Genomic DNA, 18,729 nt, shown 5'->3' with positions numbered 1-18,729 from the left:
TCTATAAACTGCAGTGCATCATCCGGCTAGCGTAGACAAATACATGCAGCATATCTTAATTACTGGGTTTTCCGCCTCTATTGCCCGTTTCCCTTCCACATAAGAGCCTGTTATGGCAACTATACCTAGATGTGTTATCAAATATTTCGGCCAGTCATGTGCACACTAATACTTTGGTAATGTATATATTAGCTATTCAACTTGAAAAGTCCTGTGAACAATCTTTTAAGTCATCATTTAGCCTGTGTATCTTCCCTCAAATCATCTATTGCATGATTGCTGTGCTTTCTATTTCCCTCAACTAAGAACTTATCAATTAACAGTTGAAAAAAAAAGAAAGATTCATTTTTCATACAAATCTTGAAAACAAACAAACTCGTGCAATTCACAAACAAGGAAGAGATGTATGTACAACTTTCTGGAAATAACTGTTTATTTGCGTAATCTTGGATATAAAACGGAATACATAATACAAAATAATAGAGAAGAATAGTTCACCTTTTCACCTTGAAAAGAAAACTTTAATCAAAAACAAAGATATGAAAAACGAGAACATTGTAGCTAAATAGTGACGCCTATGATAGCAGATTAAAAAGATTAAGAAAGAGAGTAGCTCTTCCTTTACCTCTGAGCAAATATGTTACACTTCCGTTGTATCGTAGTGGGTATCGGTCTCTCAACAACTAGTTGGTCATTAGTCCAAAAAACTCATCATGAGTTGTCATATTTTATATATATATTCACTCTTCTTCAAATTGTGGAAACTTTGTGAGCAATCACATGTACCGGTTTTCCTAAGTAATTGAAAGCCTCACTTCGATATTAGTATAGGCTTATACGGTATAGGCACAGAGAGTGTAACACATTTGCTCAAAGGTGGGTTGGTAAGCGTCCACCCAACCCAACCGGCCCGTTTTGAGTCCGACTTTGCAGAATAATTATTTGGCTATCGAAAGCAGTAAAATAATCATTTCGAAGAATCATGTGAGCTTAGCATGTTAGGCAATGGGAAAGGTTTTAAGCCCAACTATCACCAGTAAGCATATAGCAACTGCCCATTCAGACACACGTACAGTCCAGCAAAGTTGGACAAACTGACTCAATAACTATTTCATTTTCTTTCGGCATCTTTAAATCATAGTACTTAACTTTAATCAAAACAAATTCTTTCATTTGCAAACTGTATATATCAATAGCTAAAGTTACAGAAAATTAAAGGAAATGTTAGGTGCATCATATAATATTTTAAACGTGCCACTTGGCTAGGACATGAGTAATTCAGTCGTTTTGGCGTTTCAGTTGATAAAACAAAAAATTCGTTATGCTGATTCGTTTTCCACTTTCAGGAAACGATTTCATCATCACACGTTCTAAACTTGAGAATACACGTTTACGAGAGCACTGGTACATTAATTATATATGAAAAATCTATAACAAATCTATACTTTACTATCATCATTGATAGCACAACAAACTAAAGAAATATAGCAGCACACACAGACCGATTCCATGTAGATATATATAGTTGCATACAATAAGTGTTAGCACCATTACCATTCTCTCTTTTATGAGAGGTCACCAGTATTGGCTCACAATTTTCTCATGATAACAAAAGTTGACGGCTTTCCAAAAAAAATAATAATTTGAAGGTTGTAGAGCAGCTCCTGCAGGTACTTTGCAAGCATTGATATTCTTTTATTACAATTCAATGTCTCAGTGAAGTAAAAGTTTTATTGTTGGATCTGGAATGTTTTCGTCAAGTTGGAGCATTAGGGACCATTATGCGACTCATTTGTAGCATACTTGGGACAATACTGATGACCACCTTAAACCTAGGACTGGTCGTCTCATTACGCCATCCGTCTGACTTACAGAAGCTGGTTTCGACAGACTGTGGTGGAACTTTTACCATCTACAAAGTCACCAACCCTGTAACTCTTTAAATTAACTTTAAAGTTGAAGTTACCCCTGTCGATGCGTTCATAACGCTAACCAGTTATATAACCTACGAATATCCCTGTATCCAATAAGTAGAGTGGCGTTCCCTACTTAAGCAGTTGTTGCTCCCTGTTAAAAATGACACGGTTGTACCATCACTGCTAGTCATTTTTGAGTTGTGATTCTAAGAATAATGCTCGTGCACATGTCTGAATTGTGTTACACGCGAAAATGTCGTCAAGACTGCAGCGAATATGCTTTCAGCAACAACAACAACAAAAGTAAAATAATATAATCATCGGATTTTCCTTGTAAAAACTTAGCAGTGACTGACATATAAAAATAAACGAAACTAATTTCAGTTTGAGCAAGTCGACAGTATCCCCCACACGAATGTTCTTTCAACATTCACTCAAGACGCAATCTGACAAGAAATTTTAAAACGAAATGTCTATTAATATTTTCGGCGCTATTGTAATATGAACGAATTGGAGTTTCTTTCTATGATATCACGTTACATACAAAAGACCGGTGCAGAGTCTGACATCGACTAATTAGTAAAATCAATGTCAATAGCACACATCATTTGCCGATAGGCACAACCTCAGTTGCACATCTATGCCCCTTCCCTGTCTTCATCCACCCTGACTATGACGTGTTATCCGGTTACCCTTCTCGTCCAACACACTGGTCTCCTCGATATCCAACAAGCCGCAGTCTATTACTTTACAGTTCATCAATGGTAACTGAATTGCTATTAATCAGTATGAAGACTATAACATTTCTATAATCTAATGATAATTAAAGAAAATTGTTAAACGACTATCGAATTCGTTGATTATGATGCTTCTCAAGCATTTTCTTCCGGTAACATAATGTAAATATACTGTGACAATGTGTGCCTTTCGAAATCAAGTTATTCACCTTCGTCTGTTAACGAACGTTGACTACGTTAATTTACATAACCCTGTTGTTTATGCTTAAATAAGATGAGAACAATAGGGTGCTTTCAAAGATCCTGAACGAACTTTTGCAGAAAGCAAAGAAAGAAATAATTTCATCTTCTTTTGAATATTTTAATAATTTTACCCCTGCTAACACCTCAACACTTGTAATTAACATTTGACAGGAAGAACATGGGAAATGACTAAACGCGGATAGGAAATAAAAGGTCATAATTGCCAAGGAGTGATATTTCGAAACCACAAAAATATGGGGTATTCGATGAGGATATCCTACTAGAGTTGTCCAATTTTGACCTCGGAAGTAACCCAAGTTCAAGCCGCTGATAACCACAAATACTTCTTAAATATGTAGATGATATTGAAAACATAGTGTAGATGTGATTTCCCACGGCATAATTATAATATATACGTACACAAAAGATATAAGTCAGAAAAGTTTTCCAAAAACTAACAATCCTGAACATCTTTTTATCTGTTACCTGTTATCACAATACCAATGAAAGTTGTAGCAATAGGGGAATACGTTGTTTATTTGTAATAAAGCAATTTAATTTGACCCCTTCTCGTTGTAAATAGTTAACTTTTTCATCAAATAACGATGTAATACTCGTAAATTGAAGGCACTTGAAATTGGTCACAAACCTAGTTGTTGAAAGAGCATTTCCAAGAATTACGAGAAACGAGTCAACGAAGATTATTGTTATTTGCAAGACGAATGATTTTGGAAGCAGCGAAGTCTTGACCTATTACATACTCAATTTCTATGAAATATTAGTAACGTACAAACTATTGTGGTCCGTCACTTCGTTGTGTCGGTTCGTCATCAATACCTTCCCAAAATGTCACTCCGAAGGGAAGGGGAAGGGGTGGGGGATCGCAAATAACTCAAACACATGATAGCCGTTCAGTTGAACTCAATGCCAACGTCTACGTCAGAAATGGTCGTAGGGTAAACGGAAATCGGCCAAACATATTCAAAAGTCACATTCAAATAAACAAAAACGTCAAGTTTGGAACTGATGAAAAATGGCAACATGTTCCACATTTTTGGCCCGAGAACGTTGGTATTGACTGGCGTCAGTATGAGTTGATGTTAGAATGTTAGACAACAAAGACCTAAAATTAGAAAACAGGGCTTTCACAACTTATACTTCGTTATGTGTTACGTTAGTGGTACAAGCAATCACTCATATATAACTTGATAAATATGGGGACTTTCCACTGAACTTTGCTATTTCGAAACTATGTCTCCTCTTTGTCTTCGTGTGGTTGAGCTGGCTCTTCGTCAGCTCCGGTTGATGGCTTTGTTTCTGTGTCATTTTTTCCCTGTTCCTGCTCTGTGACTTGGTCGTCTGCCTCTTGTACCTCAACTGCTTCCGTTTTGTCCGACTGTTCATCAACTGTCTCACCTGTGACTTCTGTATTCTTATCTTGGTTTTGATCTGCCGATTCGTTCACTTCCGTGGAAGGTTTCTCCACTTGATCTTTGTCAGCTCCATGTTCTTCCGTCTTCTGTTCCTCCGCTGGAGAAGTCTCCGCTTTCTCTGATGCCTGGTCATCTTTTGCCAGCTCCGTCGTTTGGTTGCTCTCAATTTGCTCCTGATCGGGTGATTCAATGGGAAGTTCCTTAGGACTTTCTTCAGACGTTTCCTTGGTGTCTCCCTCGGCCTCATCAGCAGCAACAATGCTTTTGCTCTCTTGAGGGACATCACTTTGTTCTTCTGCAGGATCCTCATTACGCGGTGTTTCCTTCTGTTCTGGTTCCTCTTCATTGCTACCCTCATTAGGTGGTGGGACACTTTCCGTGGTTTCATCTTCTTTATCCTGTGCTTTTTCCTCTTCTTTTCCTTCTTCTTTAACTTCTGCCTTTTCTTCGCCTTCCTTTTCATCTGCAGCTAAAGGTGCATTCTCAATCGTATCCACCTCCGGCTTTTGTTCGCCTTCCCCAACAGCATCAACCTCCGTCTGATGTTTTTCCTCCTTGTCCTCGGCATCTGCGACAGCAGTCTCATTGCCCTGGTCGGCATCATTCTCGACCACATCTCCATCTTGAGTTGTGGTAGTTGCTGCATCCTGTTCGATTTCTTCCTCAGTTTTGTCTGAAGATTTCTCCTCAGTTTGGGCATTCTCAATGGCATGTACTTCTGCCTCAGTTTGTTGAGTGCTATCTGTATCTTTCTCGACTTCCTTTGCATCATCTTCCTGGTCTTTCGTTGTTTCTTCTACTTCTTTACTCGAAGAATCATCCACAGCAGCCGGTCCCTCATCTGTAGCTTTTACTTCCTCTGATTTTCCTTCAGTTATTTTCTCTTCTTCACCGTTTGGCGAAGTCTCACTTTCATCCACTGTGGCAGAATTCGTATCGTCTTTCTTGTTTTCATCTACCGTGGCAGGTTCATTTTCAACTTTGTCTGGTTGGTTAACACTCACGTCTTCCGTTTTCTCTTCCTCTTGCTTAACTTCTTCCTTTGGTGCGTCTTTTGTTCCTTCTTTGTCTGGTTCGGCAGTCATTTCTTCCGTTGCCTCCTTTTCACTTAACTGCGTCCCGGCATCCGACTGGTCTTTGCTTTCAGCACTGGTTGTAGTATTTGTTTCTTCCTTTTGGGCGGAACCATTTGTCCCTTCATCATTTGCAGTTTTCTCTTGCTTAATTTCTTTCCCCAGCGCCTCCAATTCTTTTGGAGGGATTTCAAATAACATTGAAGCCGTTCGAGTTCTTTTGGATTTGACATCCATTGCAGTATTGAGATTTTCATAGATTTTTTCCAAGAAGGCTTTTGCATTAAAACTGTAAAGGAGAAGATCTCCATCCCCATGTGGACAGCGGCTGTAAAAGTAATGAAACAACAAGAGCTTTGTTTGAAAGAAATAACATAACCAAACTAATCAAAAATTCTTTCATCTCATTTGTAAAGTCCAAAGAAAGACGAATCTCTTTGCACTTGAGATTAATACCGTCCTCAGAATAAATGGATGTGCCTGAATTGCGGATGCCCGAAATGAAAGAGAGTACTGACCGATCACACAAGACGTGAATTACTGAATAATTGTACTTTGTAGTCAAACAAGTCAGTGGGTGCTGATAAATGTTACATAATAATTGGCTTGTGTCATTGACTACCTTTGAAATGAAGCCTATGGTAGTTCATAATCTTGAGATTGATTCTCTAGCTATAATGTCGCTCACGAAGGGAGAACATTTCAAAATGGGTACTATTTTCAGTACATATTTAAAACCCCACCAAGAAAAAAGACAGGCAATAAAACGATACGAAGTACGATAACGATTTTTTTTAAATAAAATACTAACTTGCTGAACTGAATGACCGCTATCCTATCGACATCCTTTGCTGGTCCTTTACTCTGAAGAGAAAACCGTTTTGTGTGACGCAGATCCCATTCTTTTATGAGTGTTCCTTCATAGAGATCGTAGAGTCCAAACGTCATGCTAGTCACGTGTGCAAGTACGTCACCAGGCAGCAAAAGACCCTCTGAATATTTATTAGGTATGACTGATACACGATACGCATCTGCAAAATAAATCGAAAATTTAAAATGATGTAACGATTTCCAGCTAAACTTTAGAACATGCCTCGAATATTCAACTAAAAGCAATAAGGAACTGACAGATCACATCATTACAGTTCACGTAATTGGTCTTAAGTATTATTGCCAATTTAATATGAAAACTATTGTAAATAGTATTAGTTACCCAGTACTGTACAAGACACATTTCTACGTAAAGTGCAGTGTTAAATTCTCTAAATCATGCTCTCTATGGCGCAATTCTAAGACAACCTTCATCTCTACGCCACCACTGGTTAGGAACTTGATCGATGATGGAATACCAACACACACACACACATAAAATTAACCGAAGCGGAATTCGTACTTGAAAGAGCTTTGATAAAAGAACGTCTGAAGAACACTACAATTTGGATTTTCTTTGGAAATAATGTTGCTCACACTGAGGTACGAGGCAGTGGGTAATTAGCACAGCTCTCAAATGATGTCACCAATAGAATCTGTCTAAATCGTTTGGTATAAACTGATTGTATACATTATTACGTAACACATTACATAGTAAAACTATATATAGCTGATGGCAATGAAAGTCAGACGCTTTCTTTCTGGCTTACTGTTTAAATTAGGACATCTTAGGAGGACTGTGTCAAATTTGAGTTTATTTTTAATTCTCGTTACAGTTAAGCTCTTGGGCTGACGCTGTCCGACCATCCTTCAAATCATTAACACAAGTTTTCTGTACGCCTATCTATATTTACTGCAAGTTCCTAACTTGGTTTTCAATTCCGAATGACATTGCTATAAGAATATCTAATACGGCATTTTTGTGAAGACGAAATCAGCTTATAGAGGATGCCTTTACTTTAAATAATTTGTATTCAATTTTCTAACAAATATTAGGTACAATCTACCATCAAACTGTAGCGATCAAATGTAAATTGTTTAAATTCAAGCTACTTAGGACTACACACAATCGTATATGATGTGATATCGAAAATGTCGACAACTAAGGTTTGACTTGAAGTTAGGCAATGAAACTGAAAATAATTCCGTTCATCTTCATTAGATAGAAGTGTCAATTACAATCGTGTCACGTGACAATTCCTGTACCTTCACTGGCATCCGGCAATCTGGTCAATTCTTTTTTACGAATGTTTAAAAGCTGTTGACGAAACATCGCCATCCATTCTTGCGAGTCTGTCTCACTTTCGCCGGCAGCTGCCACAAGTACTTTGTCATCCTTCCGGACTTCAAAGGCAAGGGATTGGCTTTTTGACAGCACCCTTTTAACTTCCGTTGCGCCCTCGACCAGGACGCTGTTCACCTTCCCATAAGCTCCCTTCTCTATGTATAATTCGAGGACGACAGAAAGCGTTGCCAATTCTCCTACTTGGCTTCTTGTATTGTTGGGTTGCACAACTACCCATTTCCGTTTCCATGACTGTATGAAAATACAACACAGGGAAAAAGTAAAATTAGTAACAGCTCAACAGGATGTAAACATGCGGTGTGCCTGACAGGCATGGAAAATTAACATCCGTTATGAAAAGTGATACTATTATGGATGCTCAGTGACGGGGTATTGACCTGTGCGTACAACACATCAAGATATTAATATAGGTAACAAAATCATTTCTAATATTATAGGCAGACTTTATTTCAAACGTTGGCGTTTACGTTACAGTTAACTGTGGGATACAATTTATGAAACAATTTCGATGTTATTGCACGTCACCGCTGCGTCACATACTGACCTTGCCGCCGCACCCTATATTGACCTTGCCGCCGCACCCTATCGGTCAAACGATACTTCGATACACAGTTGTGGAACACATGTGGGACAGAATGAATGCCTCACTCACCCAATCCCACAGTGCACTATTTTTTGGTCTATTTATAGCCCAGTCGGGAAACTTTGATTTCGTAATCCACAGTATGATTTCCCGTATACGCCCCTACACTTTCAATTAGCTGATTTATACATGATGTCACAATAGTAATATGTGATTTCCAAATACTTTTTGTACATTTTGCTAAAGGTGTGTACGGATATGTGCCCGTTCGAGCTGCCCTTCGTGGGGGGGGGGGGGGTGGGTAATTGGGAAACCAAAGATAAAACGACTGAAATATAAATATATATATATATATATTATATATATATATATAAATATAAAAAGTGTCTATGTGATCAAATAAGGGAGATATACATGATAAGAAAGCTGTACGTAGGTCGGTGAACTGCTGTTGATTAAGAAACAAAGTAAATATAAAGAGTGTACACTTAAACATGACGTCGAAACCTTGAACCAAAGTGCAGCACCGTGACCCTCTTCCCTCAGCCCCCTCCCTCACCCCCTCCCTCATCGCCCTCCCCTTTAACCTGTTTTACCTGTCCTCCCTCTCTTCCTCTTTCATGTCGACAAGGGGAATAATAGTGGCTGACTTACACCGTTCAAACACAATTTACATAAAGGCCAACCATATGAAACACTATAGTATAATTGTATCCATTGTGGGAAATCAACAACCCACTCACATTTCATTCACTGCAAACCCCCGCATTATAAAGAGGTTAACAGTGCGTATGCACTACTTAACGAACACTGTATATGTAGCGACATGTAGAGATTGCATGATGGTTATGCTGATGTATGCGGTAAACCCACTCGTATCCAATGAAAGAAAATACGAACCGGATCAATGTTATAATCAACTGGTGAAAATCCGTTTCCGATGTAAGCGTTATGTCGATATATACGGACACATATTTATGGGAATGTAAATAGGAAAAACCTGCAGTTGTCCAACCGAAGAAGCGAGGCGCTGTATTGTAAGACGCTATATATATATATATATATATATATATATATATATATATATATATATATATATATATATATATATATATATATATATATATATATATATATATATATGTATAAGAGAGGCGCTGTATTGTAAAGAATACTGTCAAATACTTATATGTATAAGCGATCATAATTACAGCCATAGTCAAATTTACATATAGAGGTAAGTTAGAGTCACCTCCGGCAATCTTACATTTGACTGACTTATAGATAACTTATGTGGCAACAAGGTCAATTCCCATCCAAAAACGTATCACTAAATAATGAAGAAGTGATGTCATCCTTTCCTTCATCGAATTTACCTTCTCTGGAACGAATTGGGATAACAACAGAAAACTACTCCCTTGCTCCTTCTTGGCAACAATATCTGTTGTAATGTCATTTAGCAGACTGCATGACACGTGATTTCATCATCATAGCATATCCTGTGACCATTTCTTTGACTACATTGTGCCACACAACGGCGTATGCACGTGGTTTATGAACAACGTAGATAATTTATGATAATATTATGAGTAATCTTTAATTGTGTGCATTTTAAATTGTCTCAACTGACAATGGCGTGGCCAGACATTTCAACCTGGGGGCCCCCGGGGCACAGAGACGGCACAGCGCTAAATTAGGGGACACAATGTTTGTTTGTGAATGCCGTCCTGGGGATGGGGGCTAAGGGGAGGGGGTGTCCCCCTCCGAGGAAATGTTGATTAATTAAGGGTCCTTAGATGCAACCTGGTGCTATATTTTGCAACTTGAAGTTACTTATATGTTCAAGAATTTTCGGGCTTAGTATGTCCGATATTTATGTTTTTTTAATTGAAGCGGAAAAATAGATAAACAAAAGGGAAATTAACCCTTATGCTTTGATAACGTTAAAAAATAAGAGTGTTGACAATTGAAATTGAAATTCATGTAGAAGTGAAGTTTAAGAACAAGCATTCACTGGTTATTGTGATGGTTGGTGGAAAGAGTTTTACTGAAGAACATAATACGTTTCGTCCTTTGTAAAATTTGTTTGAGTATTTTTCATTTTTAACGCATCTGGGGGGGGGGCACGATTTTTATTTGGAAGGGCATCCGGGGGGCACGATTTTTGTTTGGAAGGGCACGTATAAATTCTAGTAACTCAAGCTAATCAAAACATGTTCTTTAAACTTCATATAAACAACCAAGCATCCTTCGATGTCATTCAACACCTATTTTCCTGGACGAATTTGTAGCACATTATAAACATTTAATTTGAGACCATAAAATGTCTGATATGTTCCCATCATGAGTTATGTGTTGCTCAAAGTGCAACACAAAACTCATGATGGGAAAATAACTGACCTGATCAGATCTACTGAATATATGTATTAGACTACATAGTCCAGTCACTCTAACTGATTAACCGAAGCTGATTAAAGGGTCGTATCTCAAAAAGTCAAAGTGTCATGGAAGGTTCGAAATACAACCTGTACTCATAACAGTGGTTTCTTATAATCTGCAATATGACAAATTCAATTTTGCTTGAAGGTCATCCATTAAACTACTTACAGAATCAGGCGACTAGAATTAATAGCGAATGAGGCGAGAGAAATGAAGCATGGGTATATAGACGAATAGTAATTACCGACCAGATTGAATTCATAAATGGCGTCCTTGACTGAACAACACGTCCTACAGTGACTGAGATGCTAATGGCTCTTTTCAATCTTGTCAGTCGTCACAAAAGACATATAGGCTATTGAGGTAGATTCCAAGGAAGGCCATTTACTTCTCTTAGTTCTCTATAGGCCCATATATGCTATTATACAAGTTGTACCCTCGTCGATTCAGGTCAATCTTTGTCCTGTTTGCATGCATCCATATATGGGATGTCAGTCTGTTTCGAAAGCTCCCTGCCACCAATATGATATTTGAATGTGTAAGGTATTCTCTTCGACAAAAGTTGTCATATACAGTAACTGGTATTAGCACATTTTGTCGTTCAAATAATGTATATACTATAGACCTATGCATAACGTTCGTCTTGTTATACAGTGCGTTAGTGGCCTAGCCTATATAACCAATGCACGGTTCTGATTATTTTTATTTTCTATCTTTCTAATATGAAAAGAAATCCAAAAGGAAATCATTCACGAGTGACACAAATGGCGTTGTTAGAAACTTGTTACGATATCGCACAATAGTATAAACCCCTGACCCGACCTTGACCCGATGCTTCCAAACCAAGATGTCGTTCTGCAGGTTTCGCCGCAGGTTACTGTACCTTCGACGCGTCATTTGTATTACATTGTAGCAATAGACCGTACATGTATCATTGTATATGTATGTACACCGTAGAAAACTATTTAAAAATAATCTCATGAAACTTGACAATAGAAATGCGATATTATGGAATGGGCAATTATAAACATGTTATGCTGGTATGTATTTAGGTGCAAGCGAAAACGACATGTTAGTTTAGTGCAGACAGCTGCCAATTAATGCATAATATCCCTATATGCACGTATATTAAGCCAATTATTGTTTATTATTATGATCACATAACAATGGCGCACAGTTACTGTAGTTGAAAGGTCGATTTCAGATCATGAATATGTATAATGTTGTAGCCAAAAGTCATACCTCGCGATTTATCATTTTTTCGTCTACTAATTTAGCTAAATTCGCCTAGATACAATGATTCTTGTTTATGAGAAAATTGGTGGATTAGAAACTTTTAAGCTTCGAATAAGCTATGCCAGTGTAAGAGTACAATATGTACAGTATATATGATCACGTTGACCCATTATGAGACTGATCACGTGACGGGAGATATGCATACGCATTTCATGTGAGATACTGTAATTATTTAAAGCTTAATAATCACCCTATTGAAGCCTAATTCGAACGGTCGAAAGTTTACGACAACTATTGGCAAAGTCTAAAAAGCTTGGTTAGGGCCTAAAGATGCGTATAGTGTTTTGCGTGACTACACGACAGTGTATTTTGATGGCGACAGAGAAAGTTATACTGTATACTGTGGACGCATATATATAGCTGCGTTATGCTTTGAATACGGTATAACTATTGGCTTGTGCAAATAGAGACATATTTTTTCAGCTAGTATATATAGGCTATTTTTTCTCTCTCAAAACTTGTGTTCGTGCCGTTTACGTTTGTTTCCTTTTAGGCCTGCTCCCTATAGACTACCCTACACCACTATGCTACCATGGCAGTAAACAGTTAAATTGTCTGCAATACTGACGAACTCAAACTTGGCATTGTACAATCTGCCAGTTGTCCGGTAAATCAAGGTACATACTGTTGTACACGTAAACCTCCTGCAGGCTTTACAGCAGAAATGACAACTTTTATCAGGAGGCGCATAATACAGTAAGGTTCACCACGTCATGGATACATTTTCCATGGTGATACCAGGCGAAGTATAACAACCATAGCATGCGATGGTTGCAGTATGCCCATGACACAGACGTTCTCCAGCAGCGTAAGGGCAAAGGGGTCAAATTCCTTAACGAAATTTGCGTTTGCTGTGGTTGTAGAAATAAACTGTAGAAATAAAACGGAAGTAGTCCAAATGACACTTTATGTAGCCTGGTAATTTGACTATCGACTCATAGTGCTTTCTATTTACGGAGTCGTTTGTACGGTTCAGGCTTTACTAAAATGCTGGTGTGTGGGTATATTGTTCAGGAGATCATATGATCTTATAACCACTCCCTTGTTTACAGTCGACCCCTTCACAGCTGCGTTATTATACGCCGCCAATTAGGATGTTTTTTTGTTGTTTTTTTTACATTTTCACAGATCATGCCGCTGCCTTAGAAACTCAGACTGTGCCACTACAGTGTTTGTGTTTGACACCGAATGTTGTCAAAAGTTTTCGAAAGTCGTTCAGCCTTATTGCCTCGATCATTCCCTCTCCGACGACAAATCCAACCCTTTTTTTGTGCAATTGTCTGTAGGTGCGTTTGTGTCAGAGAAGGAAAGCTATATCAAATTAGACATATAGGCTACAACTTGAAGTGAAGGGGATAACAAACTACTTTCTAAAACATAGAATATGGTCGTACAGACATATATTTTTGCTCCTTCAAAACACGATAAGCATAGATGTTAATTGAATTTAACACCATCACCGATTAATATCGTCCCTCCTGACCGATCTCAGGGGACGCTATTATAGTCTATCGGTTCTGTGCTAATTATTGTGGGTTTATTGCCAACTAAGCACGTTAATGTATCGTGATAGCCTACACTAATTGAATTTAACAAGTTTAGAATTTGTGGTGTCGACGACACTCGGCGGTCACAGCAAACATACGTTGTCGTTGTGGCTATAGAATGTATTTGTGTGAGAGGTAAGAGACACATATGGAGAAGATCGTTTCACATGTTAATCCGCAAGTTCTTCTCTTGAATATATACAGTCTATTTCAGACATCTAGACTTATTGAGATATGTGACACGAGTTCAGGGCCGGGTAGGAGCCGAGGGGGGGGGGGGGCACTGGGGGTACGCCCCCCACACTTTTTTTCCAAAATAACAAATGTGCCCTACTGGCAAATAAAATGTGCCCCTTTGATGAAGAACTGTCTTTTGGATATCTTAAGCCTTTGTTAATTTTAATATTTTATTTTCATTATTCACGTGCACCATAATAGTATTGATAGCATACTAACACATCATATACCTTTAAGTGATATGGCCGGTGTGTATCGGCTATAGCATAACGTAACCAGTGGTGGTTGTGGAATGAGAAAGTGCCCCTCTGATGTTGTGCCCCCCCCCCCCACTTTTTGAAGCTTCCTACCCCCTAAGAGACTCCATTCCATAGCGGAAATTGAATTCGAGATATCTCAAAATTCAAACAAGTATTGAATTAGATGTTGAGATATCTGAATAAAGAACTTAAAACCGTCTAAACTTATAAGATAAATACACTTTTAGCTAACTGAAATAGTAATTCAGATATCTGGATTGATGTTAAATTCCTACTGTATCTTGCATTTATCGTGAAATCGGGACATGTGGTTCAAGATCATCTATTATGATCTGTAATATTAAAGGCATTGGAGACTCGCCCCAAATCGCGTGCGGCCACCTGAAAAAGTTAACTTTCTGTTGCTTGCAAGTGACGTTTTGTTCGTGTCGCTACAAAATACCATGCTTTTACCTCCATGAAAATACAGACAGTAATGAAACGTGATACCTTGTTATCTTTAGCTGGACCTGAGATGTCCATCGCTGTATCGTTTGTTCACTGTGCTGTGGGCAGGGACGTCGCTAGAGGGGGGGTGTGGGGGGGTGTCTCACCCCCCCAATCTTGGTAAAAATGACGATAGTTGGAAAATTTGAGTGCGACAGTCGGAATTTCCGACTGTCGGAATTTCCGACTGTCGCCAGCTTCAATTCGGAATTTCCGACTGTCGCGCTCTAATTTTTCTGACAGTCGCACTCTTATTTTCATATGTTCTTGTAATTTGTGAGTGACATAAAATTTTCGATCAAAATTGACCTTTAATCAGTCATATTTACCACGTTTTCCTCGTCACATTGAGAAATTGTATCTCGCGATCCTTATACTCCACCATACAAAACTTCGTATGATTTTGAATACTCTAAAAAAAAATACAACGTTCGCCAGCTTCATTTCGGAAAACTTATGTATTAATTTTGCTATTGGGTGGGTCGACCCTGTTCGCTAGCTTAAGTAGGTTCAGGATATACCAGGGACGTAGCCAGGGGGAGCAGGGGAGCGACTGCTCCCCCCCCCCCCTCCTGTGAGTCGAAAAAAATGTTTAAAAACTGCTGTTTTTTAAGCATGGTATTTTGTCAGTGCTCTTTTGATCTTGAATACTCGTCAACTCCGTTAACTCGATTATAATCGTAATAACATGCAGGCCTACTGATTCAACTACTTACTTAGTTTGGCAGATGCAATTAGATAAATTTAGCCTATAGCCTATTTCAAACCTACAGTTGGCCACTGCGTAATAAAATACATATTGCCTACCTAACCTCACTCGATGGAATGTCACGAACCGTATGCACAACGACGACGACAAGTTCGTTCTCATCCGTTCTATGATTTGTCCTAAGTTGTTGCACGAACAGCATGTTATGAAGCTAAGCTAGCAATCGTACGTGATACGCACTTCCTATAAATAATTATTACACTGTTAATACACGGAGATAACGATATTTTTTTAGGCCACTGCAAATCTGGCTGTCTTACAAAATATGAAAGTTTATATTGTCCATCAATTAAGTTCGTCAAATGTATTTAAGTCCAGACATTGGACAATAAACAAGAATCATCCTTCTGGAAAAATTGTAAAAGAGCACTATGTTTGTCTTTCTGATATATTATGTAAAAGAACATGTAAAAGAATTTAAACAGGAAACAAAATCTGCTGATAATATGATATCATATGATAATGATGAAACTGGCAACAAATTGCACCAGATCGCATCTAAGGACCTTCAATTGTTCAAAAAAATCTCAAAGGGGAGGGGGACACCCCTCCCCTTAGACCCCTCCCCCATATCAATCGCAAAAAGTGCTTCCCCTTTCAAATTCCTGGCTACGATGTTGGGATATACATTGTCTCTATGGTATACAATTAAAACACTCAATGCTAATCTACGGAAGTTTAAAAGTGCCATCAACATAAGCAAAAACTTTGCCCCATAAGGTACAAATGTATTGAAAAAAGTTCGGAACAAAAGTGCAGTGGCGAAAGATGGGGTGTCTGACTGACACTGACCTTATCGTTGACGATGAGTGCGGGGGGGGGGGGGGGGGGGTACAAGGCAGCAGTCGGAATTTTCTGACTCCAAAACCCATCCAGTTGGAATTTCAGCCACTACACCCCCCCCAATCATCAGGCCTTAGCTACGTCCCTGGCTGTGGGTATTGACCGCAGCTGTATGTGCTGACTGTACACTAGTGTCTATACCGACGGTATAGCAAGCTGTGTGTGTATTTTCTGGGATTAATGGTGTTGTCTAACACTTCTGTTACACCTCATTCGAAACTAGGTCATATTACCGGCATTAGACGCTTCTTTTTGCGCGAGTCTTCACATCCTTTAATAGTTCATCTGTATTACTTCTAAACTTAAGCATACTTAAGATTGCTAATTCAGTTTTTTACAGTATTTTCCTGGAGACGATCTAATCTTCCAAATCATTCCCGCCATGGAGGAATGTAAAAGATACAATTAAATAGCTTTGGAAACTTCTTTTAGAGTGACAGTCAAATGCTTGTTTAAATATCAGCATGGGTGACCGTTATCGAGTTACTAGCATACTGGGGGGGGGGGGGGGTGATACTGATGGACTTTATTAAGGCTTTAAGTGACATTATACCGTGGGGCGGGGGGGGGGGGCACTTCCACCGCCAGTTGGGGTTAAAGTTCATTCGACGGAGCTATAGACCACAAAGTCCTCCGGGCGGCGTGGGCGTGAATAACTTCCTTCACGCAAACACTCAAAAGTAGCTCCTAGCACAGCCGTGCATTAACAGCTTATTATACACTCTACTTAGTTTTAATAAGCCTCAAACGTTGATGATCCCCTGAATAATAATTGAGAGTCGGCTTCACCAACCTCATGGCCACATCCTTCTCATATATATTCCTATGTCTACTTTGATCAGGCCGTTCCATCAAGTGCATACTGCATGCCCCTACCTCCCCTGCCTAAGTCAGCAGGAGGAAGGTTGGAACTAGCCCAAACAATCCCCCCCCCTCCTTTTACCCCCTCTCTTTCCATTGAAAGCCTGTGTACTTTACTGATGGTTACACTCGTTGAAGCTTTTACACTGTTCTACAATAAACAATAAAAGAGGTCACAGTTTGTATACCTATTGTCTTAGAGAAATGAATCTTACCTTTCCAAATGCGGATCGTCCGGATTGTTTTACATTGAGGTATCCCTCTTTGGTCCGTCTTCGACTCATTATGATTGGTTTAAATGATTATTTGTTTCAGGGGAGGTGCAAAGATTACAAAAGATAACCTCTGGTAAGCTCGTTAAAGCGTTTACCTTTCACCGTTCTAAATCAATCAAGTTATATTCACAGCTTGCGCTGTGGATGTTTCAAATTAAATTATGAACCCCTTCATTTAATTTCGAGAGCGATGATGGAATTTCATATTTCATTGAGATGCATTTTGCGAAAGGAAGACATCAATTCACTATGATTGGCCACTCGCTGCTGTCCGAATAAAAAGAAAATGTCACCAGTATTACAATTTCCGCAAGCACATGTAAACAAGTTTACTATTAAACGACACGTTAACTGTATCAATGTTTTTAGTTTATGTATGATAAACTAGCGTGCCTGGTATACATGCTTCGCTGTAACAGGCAAGATATCTCTTTCAATAGGCTATTTGTAGAACTATATAGTTATACTTCAACTTATACATATAATGTCTAATACGTCATGCCATTGAACTTCAAAGTATCCAAAGTGAAAGACATTGACCGATTATTATCCTTTCCAATAGAAACACAAAATAAGACAATGCTCTGTTGTTTTATCTACTTTGTTTTTACTTTAATACGTCTGGCTTGAGATAATCACGATTTTCTGCACTCGCAAATTAATGCAAATGTGAATGCAAACGCTTTTGTCGTGTAGTCGTGAACACACTGTGCATGTGACCGGCGTACACAAAGTATAATATATATCAAGACCTACTATAACCACTGCATCCTTCGCGACACACGAGTGTCAGATTGTACTTTAAACAACTACCATTATCCGTATTAATTTTCACACAGGAAATAAAAACGCTATTTGTAGCAACTGATATATACATCTCCTTCACTATTGTACAAATCAAAGTGCTGTGGGTAGATGTCAATAATTCCAGTAACTACCACAAGATTTCTGCTACGTGAATCACCTTTTTCCACAACAAAACCGATCAAACACGTACCAAAATGAAAATGTGTGTAGGGGTCAACTGATGAAAACTATACCGAGAATTATCAGCTACGGCTTTTGCGGCCCAGTGGTTTTCAATGACTTCAAAATCCGATGTAACAATGATAGTGTTTGGCTGCTTCAAATTACTGGCTACTGAACTAGTTAGTGCATATATACACTCACCTATAACAGAACAACTAACAAAGGCATAGAAATAAACCTGTTGAATGGGTACGCAAATCTATGAACAGTTAGGAATGTATCTCTATTCACGTTGATAACCGTGTGTTCCCCGCTAAGCGTTATTTCTATCCAGTCAAAGGTAGGACAATTCCCGCTGTGAATCAGATATTACCTGAAGGACTATTCCATTCCGCAAAAAGGGTAAGATAAAAATTACATATATTTGCGTCAACCGCAACATATAGCGTTCATAACACGCCCCTAAAACTAAAGGCGCTATGCTGGAATACTTCTGAACGGTTGCTACGTTGTAACGTATAGAACT

The 18,729-nt window shown here is 38.7% G+C and overlaps 1 protein-coding gene across 1 annotated transcript; it reads right to left on the bottom strand.

Moving 5' to 3' along the window:
- Nucleotides 1-409: 409 nt before the first annotated feature.
- LOC139965389 (uncharacterized) lies at nucleotides 410-18,545 on the bottom strand. Its single transcript, XM_071967706.1, has 4 exons — nucleotides 17,175-18,545; nucleotides 7,539-7,869; nucleotides 6,214-6,433; nucleotides 410-5,730 (listed from the first exon to the last, which is right to left on the bottom strand). Exons 1-4 carry the CDS (start codon nucleotides 17,241-17,243, stop codon nucleotides 4,146-4,148), a joined length of 2,205 nt encoding a protein of 734 aa, XP_071823807.1. The 5' UTR covers nucleotides 17,244-18,545; the 3' UTR covers nucleotides 410-4,145.
- Nucleotides 18,546-18,729: the final 184 nt, after the last annotated feature.

Source organism: Apostichopus japonicus, chromosome 3 (genome assembly GCF_037975245.1).
Source record: "Apostichopus japonicus isolate 1M-3 chromosome 3, ASM3797524v1, whole genome shotgun sequence".
In the NCBI taxonomy this organism is placed as follows: Eukaryota; Metazoa; Echinodermata; class Holothuroidea; order Aspidochirotida; family Stichopodidae; genus Apostichopus; species Apostichopus japonicus.
This window is presented reverse-complemented; position numbering and strand designations above follow the sequence as displayed.